The 20,302-nt window shown below is 40.6% G+C and overlaps 1 protein-coding gene across 1 annotated transcript in view; it reads right to left on the reverse strand.

Moving 5' to 3' along the window:
* The window catches only part of LOC123372867 (cAMP-specific 3',5'-cyclic phosphodiesterase 4D-like), a 334,135-nt gene that overhangs the window by 302,218 nt on the left and 11,615 nt on the right, over positions 1-20,302 (reverse strand). The window contains exon 2 of the mRNA XM_045021427.1: positions 10,731-10,843. Within this exon, the coding sequence (XP_044877362.1) occupies positions 10,731-10,772 (42 nt within the window). The 5' untranslated portion in view covers positions 10,773-10,843. The remainder of the gene's footprint in view (positions 1-10,730; positions 10,844-20,302) is intronic.

Raw genomic sequence — 20,302 nt, forward strand, 5'->3', positions numbered from 1 at the left:
GAAGGATGCTGCAGTAATTTAGATGATGAAAGCCTTGACTAGAGTTTTAGCCATGTGGAGGGATAGGACAGACCATATCTTAGAGATGTTATGCAGAAAGAGTAGGTACGATTGGATGTGAGAATCAAAAGAGTTCCAGTTGAAGATGATGCCCAGGTTACAAACTTGAGTGATAGGCTGGATGGTGGTGATGTTCACAATGATTGAAAAAGGAGATAGAGGGGGGCAATAGCTTAAGAGCTCTGTTTTAGCATATTGACCTTGAGTTGACAACTAGACAGGATGACCATATTTCCCAAAGAAAAAATAGGACACCCCCAGCTGCTCACCTGAGCCCCACCCCCCATGTTGTTGCCCATCGCTGGCATATACAATGTTGATACACACATTTTAACAGGACAATGATGTTCAGTTAATTATGAGTTTTCAAATGATACCTCAAGGCATACTTTATACAAAACATATCATAACCATATAAAAGTGGTAAACATGGGGTACAGGCTGTCTTATGGGGTAGAGGATATCATATCCTCACTGAACACCCCAGCACACTAGCACTCTCCCCTTACAGGTACTACTGGACAATTTGGGAACAGAACACACGAGCACTGTAGAACAAAGTCTAATGTCTTCTCTTTGCTGAGGCAGAACTTGATTTTAGGTGTAGAAAACAAGAGCAGCCTACACTCAAATATTGAGCCATCTCCACACAACTCACCCCAGACTTGCTGTTACCACCCCTTCAACCTTGACCTGAGGATTCCTTCTGCGGTACTGTATTGCCCTCACTTACCTCTTACATGACTGTGATCTCCAGGGCATAGTATGCCACCAGATTGCCGACAATCCCCATGGCAAAACACTCTTGCACACCTCTACCGAAACAGACTACAAAATTCAGTCTGAATGACATATCTGATCCCTCAAGATACACATGCACCTCTCCCCATATCATAGTCATAGCTCTGCCAAGCTGCTCCAACTAATTCCTCTGCCATCTAACACAGCTGGAGTGCATGTAGGTGAACACCGCAATTCAAATCTGTGGAACAGAGCACAAACAATGGCACATTCTGTTGATCCTTCCTCATATCTAATTATAGAGTCATGGATTTTAAAGGCAGAAGGGATCATTATATCATGTTGTCTGACCACCTATATCATACAGGCAATAGAATTTCAACAAGTTATGCCTGTATTGAGCCCAACAACTTGTGTTTGACTAAGGTGCATCTTCTAGAAAGGCATTCAGTCTTGATTTGAAGACATCAAGAAATGCATCACTTCCCTTGGTAATTTGTTAATGTTTTCACCATCTTCACTTGACCATTCCTGTTGGTATTAACAGCTGCAGGCGGCACAGTTAAGGCTGTGTTGCAGAGAGGCATGTACTTTATAATCTGTGTATTTCCTGGTTTCCGAGGTTTACATTTGAATTGCCAGAGCTCTTCATTTCCAACAGTGTAGTCCAAAACACTGCCTAACTCAAGCACAACTTCATAGTTTTCAGAGATTTAAGTTTAGCTACTCTCTACATTATGTAATGGTACAAAACATTACTGGGCTACCTTGAATTTGTGTTAATCTCTTTGGGCATTTAATATGGTTTTTAGCCAGTGCAGACACCTGATCTGCACGTCTTTCAGCTCCATGTTGAAAGCTAATTGTAGAGAATATTTACTTTTCATATGAAAGTTTTGGGACCGCATTGCAGCATAGAGGGTGGAGAGGAGGCATCAAGATACAAACAGCCGTATTCTATTTTCATCCCATTGTGCAAAGTGGTCAGACACAAACTCTGTACACTCCCAGCATCCAAGAACCATCAGGCAGCAACGCCGGAGAGCAATGCTAGAAACCCCACAGGGGACAGCTGTGGATGGGGCAGAGCCAGGGCTCTACCACCGACACCAGAGTTTAGGCTGCACCTTAATTAAGGCATGCACACAACACTGCCTCACCTCCTTTCTATGGGCTTAGCTTCACTACCCAATTCAGCCAGGTTTACACACACTCAAACAAATGTTCGGTGACAATGCTAACCCTCATCCCCACTGACTAGTCACCATCACAATAGCTAATTCAGTTACCTAAAATAGAATTTGAACATGATTAAATTTTTGAGTGAAGAGGCTGCCTAACCAGAGTACAGACTAAAGCCACAATTTAGCATTTAAGTCACAATATCCCATTGTTATGAATGAAATACGTCCACTTGTAACAAGATCCTCCAGTGGCCACTCTTTAGCAGGTATTGAAACTCTTCAGGGAGCTGCCACTTAATTACTGCTGACTCAGAGGAGTAAGTGTGGCCCATTAGACTACATCCTGAATCAAGGAGACTGGTAGCAGCTGTCTACCGAAGGTGACAAACATATATATTGCAATAGTGCCGAGGATCTGATCAGGCTCAGAAGCCATTGATCTAGCCATTGCACAATCTATAAAACATATCCCTTGCCCTAGATGGAGATATAAGGTGGGGGCATAACTAGTTTGAAAACCATTCCTAAAGAGTAGTTATCAGTGGTTCACAGTCAAGCTGGAAGGGCATATCGAGTAGGGTCCTGAATGGATCGGTCCTGGGTCTGGTTCTGTTCAATATCTTCATCAATTATTTAGATAATGACAGAGAGTATACTTATAAATTTGTGGACAATACCAAGCTGGGAGGGGTTGCAAGTGCTTTGGAGGTAGGACAATAAGAACAAATGCAAAGTACTTCACTTAGGAAGGAACAATCAGTTGCACACATGCAAAATGGGAAATGACTGCCTAAGAAGAAGTACTGCAGAAAGGGATCTGGGGATCAGAGTGGATTACAAGCTAAATACAAGTCAAGAGTGTTACACTGTTTTAAAAAAAAAAGAAAAAAGAAAAAGAGCGAGAGAAAGCAAGCGAGCGTGAGAGAGCGCGCGTGTGTGCAAACAGCATTCTGGGGTGTATTAGCAGAAATGTTGTAAGCAAGAGAAGTAATTTGTCCGCTCTTCTCCAGGCTGATTAGGAGTCAAATGGAGTATTGTGTCTAGTTCTGGCTGCCACATTTCAGGAAAGATGTGGACAAATTGGGAAAAGTCCAGGGAAGAGCAACAAAAATGATTAAAGGTCTAGAAAACATGATCTATGTGGGAAGTTTGAAAAAATTGGATTTATTTAGTCTGAAGAAGAGAAGACTGAGGGTGGAGGGAATGATAAAAGTTTTCAAGTACATAAAAGGTTGTTACAAGGAGGAGGGAGAAAAAAAAAACTGTTCTCTTTAACCTCTGAAGCAATGGGCTTAAATTGCAGCAAGGGCAGTTTAGGTTGGACATTAGGAAAATCTTCCTAACTGTCAGGGTAATTGAGCACTGGAATAAATTGCCTATGAGGTTGTGGAATCTCTGTCTTTGGAGATTTTTAAGAGCATGTTAGACAAATGCCTGTCAGGTATGATTTAGATACTACTTAGTCCAGTCCCCTGAATTCAAAGCAGGACTAAAGGACCTCTCAATGTCCCTGCCAGTCCTACACGTCTATGATTCTAGGATTCTATTATTACAATTTAAAATGACAAGTTACATATGATGGTGGGGGAGAGGGATGCAAGTAAGTTTAACAACATTATTTACTCCCCACACCCAGCTACTGCAAATCAAGCACATGCCATATGCTCCTCACTGTAGTCAATGGGTGTCATCCAGTTTCTTATGGGTGTCAAATAAAAGGTTGGTCTCAAGGAAGGATTTAAACTTTAAATCCTTTACATTTTGAAGGAAGAGAGAGAGAGATCGGGAGCACAGGCACCATATGGATTACTTCAGGGAGGGTGTCTCATATGTGAGGAAAAGCATGGAAGAATGTGTGACGAGGCTGGTTGACTAATGGATTGACAAGGCTAACAGATTGTTGCAGTAATTGACAAGAGAGGAAAAGTAGGAAGGGACAGTGATGAGAAAGGTCATGGAAGTGAAGGCCACCAACTTAAACTTGATGCAATGAAACAGGGAAGTTAGGGCAACCTTCTCTTGGGGAATGATATAGTCAAAACAACGGGCAAGGGAGACTGTGGAATTTGGATGGTTTAGAGTGGAATGATACTTGTGTCAAAGCAGCTAGAGGAAGGTTCCAATAATAAAGATGGGAGATGATGATGATGGTTTTGGCTATCTGGACAGAAAGAAAAAGCATAACTGTTACACCGGTGGGATGACAATGTGATCTAGTGGTCAGGAGACTGTGTTTCTATTCCTAGCTCTGCCACTGACCTATTGGGCAAGGCCAGTCTCTTAATATGTGTTTGTACAGAGCCTAACATAATGGTACTTCCAATTTCAGTTAGGTCCTCTAGACACTACTGTAATGAAAAACAAATACCAATGATGTCATCCATGACAGAGAAGGTGAGTGGAATGAAGATGGTTTTGGAGGAAAGACTAAGAACTCAGTTTTGGCCAAGTTAAATTTACATTGGCACTGAGGCATAGAGGGCAGCATATCAGAGAGAGAGGCTGAAATGAGACAGGCATAAGGGCAGATCTGAGAGTTACCAATGTAAAGATGGTAGTTAAAGCCACACAAATTGGTGGAAAAGGATGGAGGGGGTAAAAGATGAAGTAATGTGGGAATTACATGGAGACATGGATAGGGAAGGAAGAAGACCTACTAACATATGTTGAAGGAACAATGAGAGGTAGTAGCTGAACCAGGAGATGGAGTCATGAAAGCCATAAGAGGAGACGCTCTTAAGAAAGAGTGTGTGATTGACAGCATCAAAAATATTAGCAATCAAAGATCAAGAGGATGGAGAATAGGTACTGATATTCAGCCAGGAAAAGATAGTTGGTTACCTTTGTTGACCCCTGACCTGATCTTAGAGGGTCTATAGTTTTGGGTAAAATATAATCTCTCTGCTAAGCATGCTTATAGAAATAATAATTGAAGTTATTGAAGCTGTAACAAGAAGTAGCAGAACCAAAATACATGTATTAAAGTAGGCGTGGCTATAGGTAATAAACATTAGGTGTTAAGGGTTTTGAGTGAGGCCCTGTAGAAGTTGGCAGTTGGTTTAAGCTAGCATGAGTATTATGTGCTTGACTGAAGGTTATAAAATTTGGCTATAGATATTCTGTGATATTTACATTATGTATTGCTCTACTAACAGATAAACCACAAACAGAGTAGCATCTTAAGGGCTTTTTGCAATAAGAGCTTACCACACTGACATATCAAAGCTATTGGGAAAAGGACTGACATGAATGGTTGGGTTAACTGTCAGAAGTGTAATTATGGTCAACCAGAATACCACATATGGACAACTGGAACCCTAAAATTGGTCTCCTGGAATACAAATATGAATAGAGGGCTAAGGCTCAATCATATGTGGTCCTGGACGTATATGGGTGAAATGGAAAAAGAGGCTGTCACATTCATCTCTAGTTGGGACTCTGAGAGCATGACAAGGGGCGACCAGGTAGGAAACCTTGCCCAGCACCTTCCTTTTGTGATATGCTCCACTGACTCTTTCTTGCATCTTTGTTTTGGATGGTCTCCATAAGGCTGTAAGTGTGTGCCATGTAAGATTGTAAGTATGAACAATGCAGGAAACCACTTGACTATGCTTATTCTTACATATACTGATTTTTCTATTATTTCAATTATATTTATGTTAATTGAAGCTCAAAGTTTGTGTGTTTCGTCAACAATCTCATTTTCTTAATTAATTCTGAGCAGTCGCCTGAATAAAGAACCTGTTCTTTGTGACAGGTGCACTTTGCATCCTAAATTAGTCCCAGGCTACACCTTAGTGAGAGCAATTGCCATAGTTTGGAGAAGGTGGAAGACAGATTGGAGGGGATCCAAGACAAAGTTGGAGGAAAGAAACTTGAACTAGATCTCAGCCACTTCCTCAAAAAAAGCCTCTCTCTATAATTTTTTCCCTGCAGAGATGAACTTCACTGTAGAGGGAATTGCGATGTACACAAGGCAATGCAATGAAAGCACTTAAAATTCCACTGTTCTTATCTGACATAGACTTTAAATATCAATTTACCATGCATTAAATCCTGCCATCCTTACTCAGGCAGTATTCCTATTGAGGTCATAGGCTGCCAGCCCCTGGCTGCCTCTGTGGAAGAGTCAGAGGACATGCAAAATGAGTTAAAGTTGCTTAAGGGAAAACACACTTATTTTTCCCAGCCATTTCCTGTGCATCAGCTGCTGTTCTGGGTATGAGCACATGCTGCTTAAAATGTGTCTGCTGCCCCTAATTCACAGAAACTGACAAAAGTGGGGGGGAAAAGGTGGCTTCACAGATGAAGGGGCACCTCAGTGTCCCTTGCAGTTAGTCACAGTGAGGCACTGCTTTTTCCCTGTCAATTTGATTCTCTCCAAACTGCACAGTGCGTTTGGGGTTAGGTGCTGGGGGAAGGGACAGCATATGGGCCACAAGCAATGCAATCTGTTCTTGTAGATACAGGATTTTTTAGTCTTTACAATTAAGGAAGTTAGCTAATGAATTTACCAAATCACTGGCAATTATTTCTCAAGAATGAGGGAGGAATCAGACTTTGAAATAATCCAAAACTAGAGCTGGTCAGACTATTCATTATGAATCTCTATTGAAAATACATAGGTGAATCATTCACATCTGCTAATGTATCCATTTTTATAAAGTAAAAAGTATTTACTTATGGCTAGATTGTAAATTTACATAGCTACATTGTCCCAGGAGTATCCCAGGGATTGAATTGTGACTCCGTCAAAATTCCTCTTCTGTTTCCCCTCTTATTCTGGGGGAACAGTAAATTACCTTATCCCTTTTCATGGAGCAGCTTATCACTCTGGCTGATAAGCAGAGGAAGCAAAGCCAGGGGTATTCCCACCCTCTGACCACTCACTCAGAGAGGAGCATCAGGTTAGCTGTCCTGGTCACTGCGAGATAAAAACTGAGTAGAACTGAGCAGGAGAGTAAAGGAGGTTTTTACTTCCTTGTTACTCCCCTGCATAGCCTGTTAAGGACTATGACAATCTAGCCCTAAGTAATTTGCATAAACAATTTTCACTTATTTGCACTGTTGTTGTAGACGTGTTGGTCCCAGGGTGTTACAGAGTCAGGGTGGGTGAGGTAATATCTTTTGTTGGACCAATGTCTGTTGATGAAAGAGACAAGCTTTTGAGCTACACAGAACTCTCCCACAGGTCTGGAAAAGGTATACAGAGTGATCCAGACCTGTGGGAGAGTTTTGTGTAGCTCACAAGCTTGTCTCTTTCATCAACAGACATTGGTCCAACAAAAGATATTACCTCACCCACCTTCTCTTTCTAATTTGGAGTGAGTCAGTTGTTTGCAAACTGTTCTGTCTTCCTTGGTATTTTGTTTATCACTTCTGCTTTGTGTTTGTGCATTTGCTTTTGAATACATTTTGGTGTATTTTTCCCCCGAATTTTCAAGCTTTTCCTGTGTTGGTTGGTGAATAATCTGTGTTTGCTCCATTTATGCTCTGCATTTGGATGTGAATTTGTTCTCTAGCTTTGCATATGTCTATAACTCTTGGTAGAGTTTGTGTGGTCTCGCTGAGCATTGTCATTCAACTCCTGCATCCTTTGTCCCTACTACTAATCTATAACCAATAAGTTCATCTCTAAGATTTGATGCATGAGTCAGCCATTCTGTGAAGTTTGGCAAAATTCTGATCTATTGTTTTGCCAGAATCTTGATACGCTGTCGAAAAGATTCCTTTTATGTGACTTTTTGTGGGTTGAAAATGCTTTTGGAGCACTTCTAGGACTTTACATGCAGTCTGCTGCTGACATATCTAGATGCTATATGAGCATGCAGCAGCGTTTGCCCATTACAGCTAGTAGTGAGGTTTCCCTGCACAGCTGCTCTCGGCGGGTGGAGGGGGGAGGGAAATCAGACCCAACTGCAGGAAGCTCCATGACTATTGCCAGCTCTGAAGGCTCCCAGTAGCCATGCAGGGGGAAAGGAAGCCTGTCCCTCCCCAGCCTCACCAGGACTAGCAGCTAGAAGCCCCCGCAGTGGGGGCTTTCCCAGCAGCACAGGGGAGATCAGACCCACCTCCACCTCTGGGAATTTCCCCCAGATGCAGGAAGTTCTATGGCTGCTCGCACTTCAAAGCCCATCTCTGAAGGCAGCGCAGAAGTGAGGGTGTCAATTCCGCAACCCCCCCCACACACACACAACCCCCTTTTGGGTTGGGACCTGCACAGTTACACCACTATGAAATTTCAGATGTAAACATCTGAAAGTGTGAAATTGACCAATTTTAAAACGCTCTGGCCATAAAATTGATCAAAACGGACTGTGAATTTGGGAAATGGAAGAAGCACCATAACTTGAGTAATTTTAAGCTGTTTTGGACAGATCACTCAAATATTGTATGAGAAGAGTGACTGAAAAGGTGATCAATGTCTTTTCTATCTCTAATTTGTATTATTCTACAGACAGAGATGTGAGGCAAGCCAGGCAAAATAGTAGAACAAATAAGCTTTAAAGCATCTTTAGGCTAGATTCACAAATCAACATTTGGTAGAAAAGCAAAAACAAAAAAATATTCCAGACACACATAAGCAGGATTCTCTTCTTTACGGGCTAATGTATGTGCAATGACATTCTGAAGCCAATGAAACAAGATAAGGACTACAGATGAAGCTGAAATCCTAGAATCATAAAAACCTACCTCTGATAAAAAGATGATGACCTAAAAATGATAAATGCCATTTTCTCCTCTCACTGAGGTGATAATCTTCCTCTTAAATCTCATTTAATTAATTTTTGTTATGCATTTGCAGCTCCTTATTACACAATAAAATATTTGGTCTGAGAGTGACATTTGGAAGCCTGTGGGTAACCCTGATAACTCCAGTTCAATCAAACTGACAAGAGTAGAAGTTGCGGAAAGTCTGCTGTCAGCGTCAGTGGATAGACAAAACCTTTGGCTGTACCCAACAAATATGATGAAATGCTTTCCCAAAGCCATTCTTGTTAAAACAGAACATTTTATTTTTAAAAAAATATTTTCTTTTCCACTAGCAATATGCAAGAGAAACAAAAACAGCAAGCTACATTTTTGCTTAAAATAATCTCTCAAAGGTCACAGCTTCTGTTGATTCTTTTCATTCATTACTTAAATAGTGTTTCATGTGCCCAGTTAGAAGGAAATTAATAGCTGCAAGACAGCAGGATTTAGATACTGTTCACATGGCAGGATGTACTAGGATTTTACATTAATAGGAAGAATAGCGGAGACCATTCTGCAGGGCAAAAAAGTTTTGTGAATGTTTCAATACAATAGTAATGTTCACAAAGCTTTCCAATTTCACTTTCCCAAAATTTAAATGACAGATGTTTTTGTACCAAAGCAGGATCATAGTTTGAATGAAAGCTGACATACTTTTGCTCTAAAACAGTTCTATTTACATGAGAAATAGAAATTCTTCAGGTCTTTGACCAAAATTTGGTCAAATCTCATTAAACTAATATTAGAGAACCTCAAGTTTCAAGATTTAATGTTATAGTGGTTCTTTCACACAGCCTTAGAATTTCTGCATGTCCTCGTTCAATCAAATAGTGGTAACAGCCTGTTTTGTTGACTTCCCAGGCAAGCTACATTAAACTGGTTATGAAATGAATGGACACGGCACGCTAACCAGAAGGATTACCAAACTCCTGCCTTTTTCCTCTATGAATATATTCATTCGGATTTATTCCGTTAAAATTTAAATAGCAACATTATAGAAAGAGAAAAAAAATTATCTGAGGAGGGACAAGAGGAACATCTAGGGAAATGTGTCTGCCTTCATTTGTTCTGATGATATGACTTCTGGTGTGCAGAAAGCTTTCCCTTCCACATCTCCATTTAGTAGGTGGTCCCTTAAATACACTTGGCTGATTAAAGAAAAGGGCACATTCTGAAGCCTCACATACGAGCACTATATTAGAAAGTCAGCTATCCTCCATCCCTGACAGGCAAAATCACTGATGCAGAGGTCTCTAAATACTGCATGTTACCATTGTTCTGTTACGGTCTTTAAAAAAAGATATGGTTGCAGAAGATATTCTATATTTCATTAGTAGTCTTGAATATTATGAGAAAGATACAGGAGGGACAAAGCCAAAAATAAAGAAAAAAAATAAAGGGTGAGAAAGTAAAGCATGCCTCATCATCCAAACACATATGTACAGTATTGGCATATTATCACTGTTCACTTAGAAGTATTTACTGTACAATGCTGTAAAAAGCATTATCAACTCCCATGCTGCCTAAAGTGCTGGGCACATCATAAATATTTGCAGATCAAGTCTAATCTGAACATCTTCCTTTTCACACAGTTATGCATGTACTGAAGAGATCACTTTACTTGCAAGTTCACACCATTTTTTCTCCCTTTTTGACCTGTATACCTCCTGGGAACCTACCAGCTGACTATTTCATGGATGCTCAGGAATCTTCCCATACTTTTGAATATTAATGCACATAATTCTTTCTGAAAAAAGTTCTTATTCAAAAACTCTTAGAGCTACCAAAATTATCTGAGCTCTATACAATTTAGATAGCACTAAGTAAGAGAATTGGAGAAGGTTAACAGAGGTCTTATCACAGGTGCTTTCACAATGGTAAAGTTACTTTGTTCCATAGGCTACCAAAAAAATACACAAGATGATGGCAAAACATTAGGAATGAGAACACATAAAAACAAATAGAAAGGTGAAAATAAAGGCTCCTACTTACACTTTTACTCCTGACATGTAGGGTACCGGTGTTCTTGTTCATGATGAGATTACTAAATCTGAAAAGTTCTATGAGTTTCAAAACTCCTGCCCATTCAACTGCCAGCTGATATACTGAAAGGAAATGAAAGGAACTATTAATTTATTCAGTTAATATTGAGGTCTATGCATTATTTTACAGCACCTACTACTGTGAAGCACATGACACAATAAAAGAAAATTGCATCTATATCTGTATAGTCTAACAAAGTGGTTCTTTCAAGATGTAGCAAACCACAACCACCTGTCTATAAAGAAACATGTACATCCATTAAAACTGCATATTTTGCAGGCATGGCAAGAGAAGAGTTTACAGCAGATAACAGATTTCTCAAGTTACTTATTGCCACCGAGATTTAACTTGATATGGATTATTTGCTTAAACATCATAGAGTTTGTTTGGTATCCTTAGGCAATATATATTTCAGAACAGCCTGAGTTTGGGAGAAATCTGCTAGGTTATTTTCTAGTCAGACCAGCAGACACACTAAATCTAGAGGAAAAAAGTTGTGGGTTCATTTTTAAAAATTCTGGTGCCCAAAGATGCTTAAGTTAGTACTTGTGTACTTTTATGTAGGCATCTAAATTTGAAAAATTGGTCTTTTTATTACTGTTATTTTATTAATAAGCACACTCTCTAGCAAGTAATAATGAAGTGCCATCTAGTGCTTCAATAGGCAGTATCTGCACTTTATCAGCCTCTAGACAAGTGCTCCATATGCAGCAGTTGTAAAAGAGGATTGGCACAATTAAAGCGACATATGTATGTCCCAAATGGAGGTATGTGAAAGCTTTATAATCTGACTATTTTCAGTGCACTAATACTCACATTTCCAGTGGAAAGATTCTACCCTTTGTCCATGCAGGTGATAGAATTTTCACTGGGGGAAGGGGGGAGGAAGTCAAGAAATGCATGCACAGGTCTGGGTTCACGCAAAGGATGGCCAAGTTGAGGCCCTACTAAAAATCAACCCCAACCATTTTTGAGGACTTCCTGAATATTTATCAGCAGAAATAACTAACACTGGCACTATGCATTCATATAAGCTTCACACACAGAGATGTTTGTAGTTCTAAACCCATGCATGCTTGTCTTAAGAAAATTTTGGTGTATCAACAAAAGCCGAAGTCTCTGCAAATATCAAGTATGTGCCTATACATGTTTTGCGAAAAAGTTAATTTTTGGTGACAGGTACTTTATAGCCTGTATCATCATCAAATGCCTCATCCATAGAAAAGTTTCTTTCTTAACATTATATTTTCTATTTAGTATAGCTATGGGGGGAAAAAAAAACTTCATTACATAATCAATTCCAATTGTGTTTTCTTAGTCCACGGGTAGGAAATATATTTAAACAGTTAGGTAGGTGAATGATATATGTAGACTATATTCCCACTGACAGAAAAGAATAACTAGGAGTATTCAAAAGATTCAGTTGCTGTTTTTCAGTTCTGAATCAGCATGTCAGCTTTTATACTATAGCTACACTTTTAAATGGGGATCCATTATTTGCAGCCTAAAACAGATGCATGCTCAAACATGCAAATATCCCAAAGTCTATGTACCTAATCCACAGGTAGAATGGATATTTTAATGTGTGGTCTTACAGTTACTCAAACAGTTTTTGTTGCTGAATGGCCATTATTTAGCATTCTATATAATATATAAAGGAAGTTCTTCCACCTTATTTATAGGGAACTGAAATTTTCGTCTTCAGAATATTATCATTATGTGACACTGCCCAGACCAGACCCCCAGCTATTGGTATCTGAGCAATCCTCCACCATGTAGCAAGTTACATGTTTTGCAGTCATTGCATGCATGGCAGAGAATAAAGATGTGAGACACTTCAATGCCATGCTATGGTGTGCAGATGGAAAAACATATAGTGTCTGACCTCACACCAGTCTGGCCAAAGACAATGGAGGGATTTGTTTTAACAAAGGTACCTGGACTTACTTTGTTGCTACAGAAAAGAACTCAGTAGTCACAGTAGTTACAGGCAGACAGGCTAGCAAAGGTCTGGTTAAGTCTTATTCGAAGTCCTGCTATGCCTCCTTTGAGCTATGTAAAACAATATAAAGCATACAAGGTTTCTATTTGGAGTAAGGCTCTCAGTGGCACCTCCTCAGTACATCTGATGCCCTAATGAGTCAGCTAGGCTGCCCGATGGACCACCCTGCCCGATTGGCTGAGGAAGCCAGCAGGCCACTTCTTAAACCTAGCAGCAGCAGCAGCTCACTGGCTGTTCAACACATGTGCACATGGCCATGGACTCTCTGCCTCCCTGTGTTCGTCTCTCCAAGCCCTTCTCCTCTACTGCTCCAGCCCAGATCCTGCCCTGCACCTGGCAATGTTTCCATCCTGTTCTAGCCTTTCTTCTACCTCGGAACCAGCCCTGCTCCTGCCTTCCCTTACTCTTGGTAATCCAATTCCAATCCTCAGCTCTCATTCCTGATTCTAACTCTGCCTCAACCCTTGGCTCTGGCATTCAGACTCCAACCACTAGGCCTGACTGCCTAAGACCTGGTCCACTGACAGTTTCCATTCAAGAGATCATGAACAAGAGGTCACACATCTGTTCAAAAGCAAGGACAAAGTCCCCTTAGAATATGCAAGGGGGACCTGGATCAAAGACTGCCATATACATTAAGAGTAAATACAGGGATAACACTTTCCTCTTAATTGAATGCATCTTTTCTAAGGGCCTCTTGGGATGGAGGAGAGGCTGAAATACATAATGTTACAACAATCTCAATATATTAGTATTTTAGATATTCACATTACCTTTATTCAGTGATGAGCTGCCAAAAACTTAACAACCGGTTCCCTATAAAAAGTTCTGATTTAAGGGATGTGCCACAGTATGTATTTTTTGTACCAATAGGGTTACCATACATCCGTATTTTCCCAGACGGCGATTTAAGAACCAAGAAGCCTGACATGTCCGGGAGAATACGGATGTATGGTAACCCTACACCTAAAGTTTTTTTTTTTTTTAAATGGGCCTGAACTAGAAATGAGCTCCATTTCACATGTGTGGGTCCCTGCCACTCCCTGGCGGGTGTGCTAGGGTGACCAGATGTCCCGATTTTTGGATCTTTTTCTTAAATAGGCTCCTATTACCCCACACCCACATCCTGATTTTTCACACTTGCTGTCTGGGTGCACATGTGTGGGTCCCAGCTGCTCCCTGCCCCCCTCATTGAAGCAGGTGTGCAGGGTTACTGCCCTGGGAACTGCACGGCACCAGTGGACTTGGGGCCGGCTGCAGACGGGTGTGGGGCAAGGGTTGGCTGGAGACAGGAGGTGTGGGGCTGGCTGGAGGTAGGAGCTGGCTGCAGGAAGGGTAGGGGGTGTGGGGCTGGCTGGAGACAGGGGTGTGTGCGGCTGACTGGCTTCAGGCAGGGCCGCAGGGGGGTGCAGCAGGGGTTGGCTGCGGGCAGGGAAGGGGGTGCGGGGCTGGGCAAGGGGTGCGGCAGGGGCTGGCTGCGGGCAGGGTGGCGGGTACTCACAGGGAGAGCGGCTTGGAGCAGCCAGATGCAGCCCAGGCCCAGCAGAGCAGCCGGGAACCACCAGGCAGCAGCGGGAGCCCCAAGGCCAGGGGTTGGGAGAGCAGCAGCAGCAACAGGGCTCGCGCCCCCGGCGGCCGGAGGAGGAATTATATCACTTCCTGGCTGGAGCCCATCAAAGCCGCAGCGCCCCCTTGCAGGGAAGCGGGTTAACAAGTGGTTCTGAAACTGCTTCAAAATTTAACAACTGGGTCACGCAAACTGGTGTGAACCAACTCCAGCTCACCACTGCCTTTATTAATTCAATTTACGAAAGCCAGGATTTTGCCAAAACTTTATCACCTTGCTAATTGTCACTACGGTCCATAAAGACGCTGGAGTGAAAAAAAGTCTGCCCCCCAATTCTAGCTGTGCATAGCACTAACACAGGGAATATCATATTTGTAACCTTTAATTGCCATTGCCAATTATGCAGTCCCCATTGCCAACATTTATGGTTTTAAATAAAATAAACTTGCTGATAAATTCTGTGAGCGTCTCTCCATCCCCTTAGCAAAAATTTTCTTGAAGAAAAAGTAAACAAAGCAGTTTAACTTCAAACCTTGTATTTAAAATCCTTGTATTTAAATCCCTGCCCCCATGTGTTTGCAGAACACATGGGGGCAGGGAGAACGAGGAGGGGACAAGAGGGGAGAAAGAATGGACAATTTAGAACTAAAACCTCGATTCATTACTAAGACAAAAGCCTCTGGCTTAAGTAAATGATTTGTCTGAGTAATGGTTGAGTGGAAACAGTAAGGACTTCAGGAGTTGGAGATCACCGTGCTACCCCTTACTTTAAAAAGTAATCAAAACATTTAACAGAGAAATAGCAAATGACAAGAGCTATCCATGTTACACACTTTACAGGGATGAGTCTGAATTCTCCTGTTTCTTAAGGTCTCAGCAAATCACCTATTTACTTAGGGAAGGAGCCTTAACTATTACTGAGAATGATTTTTCCATTTGAAAATATTACATCATGACACAGCAAAGAAAAGAAAACAGGTGATTTTTTTTTTTATACCTGAAGGTTTGTTAGTGATTCTTACTTGACTGTTTCAAACTGTTTCCAACTGCACTGTTTATCCAGTCAGTCAACATATGTCATCACACTCATTATTTAGCCTTTAAACAATGAAGATTCAAAAATATATATATATATATAATGCAAATGCTTCTACTGAGCTGGTGTGTCTATTACAAGGTACTTCTGTTTGCTGAGCAGCTTCTGGGGCTAGGTGTGATGAAATTAAACTATTTTGCTTTTCGTATTCTATTTCTAACTCTATATTTTAGCCGCTACTTCAAGATGTTTCTATGCAGCTGGGAGGTCAGTGACTGATAAAACAGCAGATGCAGACAGTAAGCAGAAAACTCGTTCATGATAGGAAAAAAGCAGTGCTTACAGATGAGAACACTAAAGGGCTATTGGGGGAAAAGGAGAGAGGTACTTAAAGAGGGGAAATGGAAAGACACTAAAAACATGGCTGAGCTGACTGAACTTTACCAGAGGCTTTTAAAAAATAAAAAAATAAATTAAAGTAGCCCCTTTAGAGTGTGGAATTGATAGATCAGTGATAGATAAAAATGTATCCAGAGGGATACATGTCTATACACAACATAGGAAAAACTGTTTATAAAAAGACCAGAGCTGAGCAGAATAATTCTCATCACGCAATTTGCTGAATTTAGCCTCTTTCTGCTTGAGGTATATGTATGAGCAATTCCCTTAAATTCTATTTGTTGTTCAAAATCGTTCAACGACATTTGCGAAGGTTGGGGAGGAGGGTCTTTTAATTTTCTTGGAGAACCAAGGTGTGGCTGTGAACAAATTTCTGAGTATTTCTTATTTGTATGTCAGTAAGGCCCAGTTGCCCTATTGTACACAGCACCTGCGTGAATACAATAGCAAAGACAATGCCTGCCCTGAAGAGTTTGCAAAATGCTACACCTACAGAAGGTGAAAATTACCTTATTCTGGAAGTAGTCCCACTAAGGGCAACAGGATTACCTGGAGAGTAAGATACTGCTCAGCATCAGTAATGATGGTTGCCCTCTTACCTCAGGCCTTCCACCCCAATAAAAGAGCACATACATTGAGAGACCCAAGACTTACAAAATTAGATATTAGAACATTCATTTCTCCCTCCATTTTTAGTTCCACCACAACGTGCCCTTTTCCAGCCCTAACAATCAAACCAAGGCAGAGAATATCAAATGGTGGAGAAGGGGTATCAGGTGTGTGAAGCCAAGAGAACTGAGTTATGATTGACACTATCTGATTAGTGCCCAAAGCAAACCTCAACCACTGTTGTAGCTTGGTCCTCTAGAGAAGCTAGACTGCTGAAAGAGCTACTCTTTAGTTGTGGGAAAGCCACAATCCTTGAACTACCTCATCTCTGTGCCTGTTGTTCTTTGAACTAAACAAGGTAAATACACAAAATAGTACTTTAAACAAATAAACTGGGTCTATGACTGATTTCTATGGTGTCCAAAATATTCATAGCCGGGGTTATCATTTTTATGGATCAATTAAAAAAACCAAAATCCACTGAAAAATGTAAACACATGCATAAGTCCATGAAAAACAAGAATAAATTCCTTGAACTCAGCCATTCAAGTTAGATCCCAGGACAATTAACCGCCAAATCCTGAAGTAGTTTTCCAGTTGCTGAGTGAAAATTCTATGGTTCTGATATTAATTTGCAACAAACATGAGACAATCCATAAAGCTTTTTCAGATAGAATATCCAGTATTTCCAGATGGACACTGGTTGCTGAGTCATTCATTAGGATCACCCTGCAAGTTTTCTGAAAAAACTCAGTGTTAGTAGGAATACAATATTTCCATCAGTTCTGTAGTGCATTGAAATAGACTGAAATGCAGCTGCACAGTTGTCTGCTCAATTGTCTGTTGTATTTTGCCAATGGCCCCATATTCTCACTTTAAAAAAATAATTTGACATAAGTGACATCTCTTTCAGAAACCGAACAGGAATTAGTCAGGCCATCAAGATGATCAGCATTCCCATTTATAATGGTTGGAGTTGTTCACATCAGGTACCAGAACTGTTGCACTTGGTTAAAACTTGAGATGATTTCACTATCCAGAGATGCCAATCTAATTCTTAGAAACTTATAAATACTAATTATATATTGTTTTACTTACACACATGTACGCAATGTGTCTGGGGGGTGGGAAGATGGTAGCAACATTAGTGTTACCAAGCCAAAACCTGAAATTAGCTGTTATTGGATCTGAGCCCTATTTATCCAATTACCCATCAAAGTTTGGGTCCAGTTCTGGCCACTCTCTATTTTAAACAATAATAAGCAAAAATGTACATTTATCCTTTAGAAAGTTCTTGGTTGGTTTGTTTGTTTTGCAAAACTAAAACCAGGAGGGGTTGGGGCCCCAAGTCCCTTATATCCAACTCCCCATCACCAATCACCATTGTCAGCGTTTGGGTGAGATTGAGAGTTCAGAGTGGTCTAGTTGTGCCCCATTTCTACTTTTGACCAGTTCAGGTCAATGAGCTGGACAAAAACCCTTCCAATTAATTTTGAAAAGGTACAAAGCGAACACACACAGCATCTTAAGGCATTAGTGACCTGTTAAGTTATTCTGCATCTATCACCTTTCATTAGAGACCAGACATGGTTTTGAAAAGGCGTTTCCAGATGTTAATCTCAAAGACAGGCAAAGTACTGTCCCTCTGCAGTAAATGATGAAGGGAGACAAATATGATTCACTTTCTCACCATGGCAGACATGAGTCATTCAGTGATCAAAACTGGTTTGACAGGCTGCAATGTTAGCTTTTTTTAATCTCAGCTGGTGATGCTGTTTAGGGACATTTGACTTTTCAAGCCTATCAGGACAGCATACAGAAAAGAAAAAAAAGAGCAAAGGAGCTGCAATGAGTCTATTAGCCTACACTGATAAAATGTAAAAAAGAGCAATAATCTGTGTGGCATAGTCATCTGCAACTGAGTTGTGAAGGGGAGGATGGTTCCAAAACACAAATGAAGCCAGGTCTATTTTTTCATATTCTACTCATCCCTTCTATGTTCACCCCCACAATGGTGTTTCTAGGACTGAATTGCACAAATTAGTATGAATGAGTAGCAAAAAAATAAGTCACTATGGACAGATTGTGGACTAAAAATTGAGAAGATCTACCCATAAGACAAGTCTAAAGAGAGACACATGAATAAATACTTGGACACACAGGGCCAAATTCATTCTTGGTGCAACTCCACTATCTCTTTACCTCCTTTTATGGAAAAGGACTGACTGATCAAGGAATTTATAACTTGCTGTAGTATTATCTCTTCTACTACAGTATGCAGCATATTATTGTTAAAACTAAACTATAAACATTTTCTTTGCACCTCTATATTTTCTCAGTGAAAACAGATTACAATTTAAGAAAGAGAAATGCAAGTAGGGATCAGCAACAAATTACTACTTACTGTTGTAGGCAAAACCCAATAACAGGAAGCTTAGACTGACACTTGAATGGGCTCAGCACAAACCTCAGGCTTATCAGTCTGTATACTCCAATAGCTTTGTAGCCAGACCTAACTCCATTGACTCATATAGTAACAGGGGGCTCGAGCCAAAGTGTTCTAATATCAAACACACAAGCAAACATATGAAAATAATGGTGAGGTACAAAGGTTTAATTGGCAATAATTTGGGAATTCCTCATTACTTGCAAGTGGCAAAGCCAAGAGTGAGTAACAGCACGCTGCCTGTGCCGAACAAATATTAATAAATCTTTATGGAACACCAAATGATCATGGATTTTGTCTATCCTAGAATCGTAGGACTAGAAGGGACCTAGGAGAGGTCTTCTAGTCCAGTCCCCTGCACTCGTGGCAGGACTAAGTATTATCAAGACCATCCCTGATAGGTGTTTGTCTAACCTCCTCTTAAAAATCTCCAAGGATGGAGATTCCACAACATCCCTAGGCAATTTATTCCAGTGCTTAACCATCCTGGCAGTTAGGACATTTTTCTTAATGTCCAACCTTAAATTACAGCAAGCATACTTAAGCCTATTGTTTCTTTTCCTATCCGCAGAGGTTAAGAAAAACAATTTTTCTCACTTCTCCTTGTAAAAACCTTTTATGTACTTGAAACCTATGTCCCACCCTCAGTCTTCTCTTCTCCAGACTCAACAAACCCAATTTTTTCCATCTTTCCTCGCAGGTCATGTTTTCTAAATCTTTAATCATTTTTGTTACTCTTCTCAGGACATTCTCCTATGTGTCCACATTTCTGAAATGTGGCACCCAGAACTGGATACAATACTCCTATGGCCTAATCAGCATGGAGTAGAGTGAAAAAATTACTTCTTGTGTCTTGCTTACAACACTCTTGCTAATATATCCCAGAATTATGTTTTCTTTTTCTTTTTGCAACAATGTTACACTGTTGACTCATATTTAGCTTGTGATCTACTATGACCCCTCAGATCCCTTTCCGCAGTACTCCTTCCTAGGCAGTCATTTCCCATTTTATGGGTTTGCAACTGATTGTTTCTTCTTAAGTGGAATATTTTGCATTTGTCCTTATTTGAATTTTATCCAATTTACTTCAGACCATTTCTTCAGTTTGTCCAGATCATGTTGAATTTTAATTCTATCCTCAAAGCACTTGCAATCCCTCTCAGCTTAGTATCTCTTTATAAGTATACTCTCTATACCATTATCCATATCATGGATGAAGATATTGAACAGAACCAGACCCAGAACTGATCCCTTTAGGATCCCGCTCGATATGCCCTTCCAGTTTGACTGTGAAACACTGATGATTACTCTCTGGGAACAGTTTTCCAACCAGTTAAACACCCACCTAATAATAGCTCCATCTAAATTGTATTTCTCTATGCCATATACAGCGGGGAAGTGCTGCATCTCCACTCCTCCTCCTCCCTCCCAGAAAGTTCTAAGCATGAAGCACTGGGAGGGA

Source organism: Mauremys mutica, chromosome 6 (assembly GCF_020497125.1).
Source record: "Mauremys mutica isolate MM-2020 ecotype Southern chromosome 6, ASM2049712v1, whole genome shotgun sequence".
Classification (NCBI taxonomy): Eukaryota; Metazoa; Chordata; order Testudines; family Geoemydidae; genus Mauremys; species Mauremys mutica.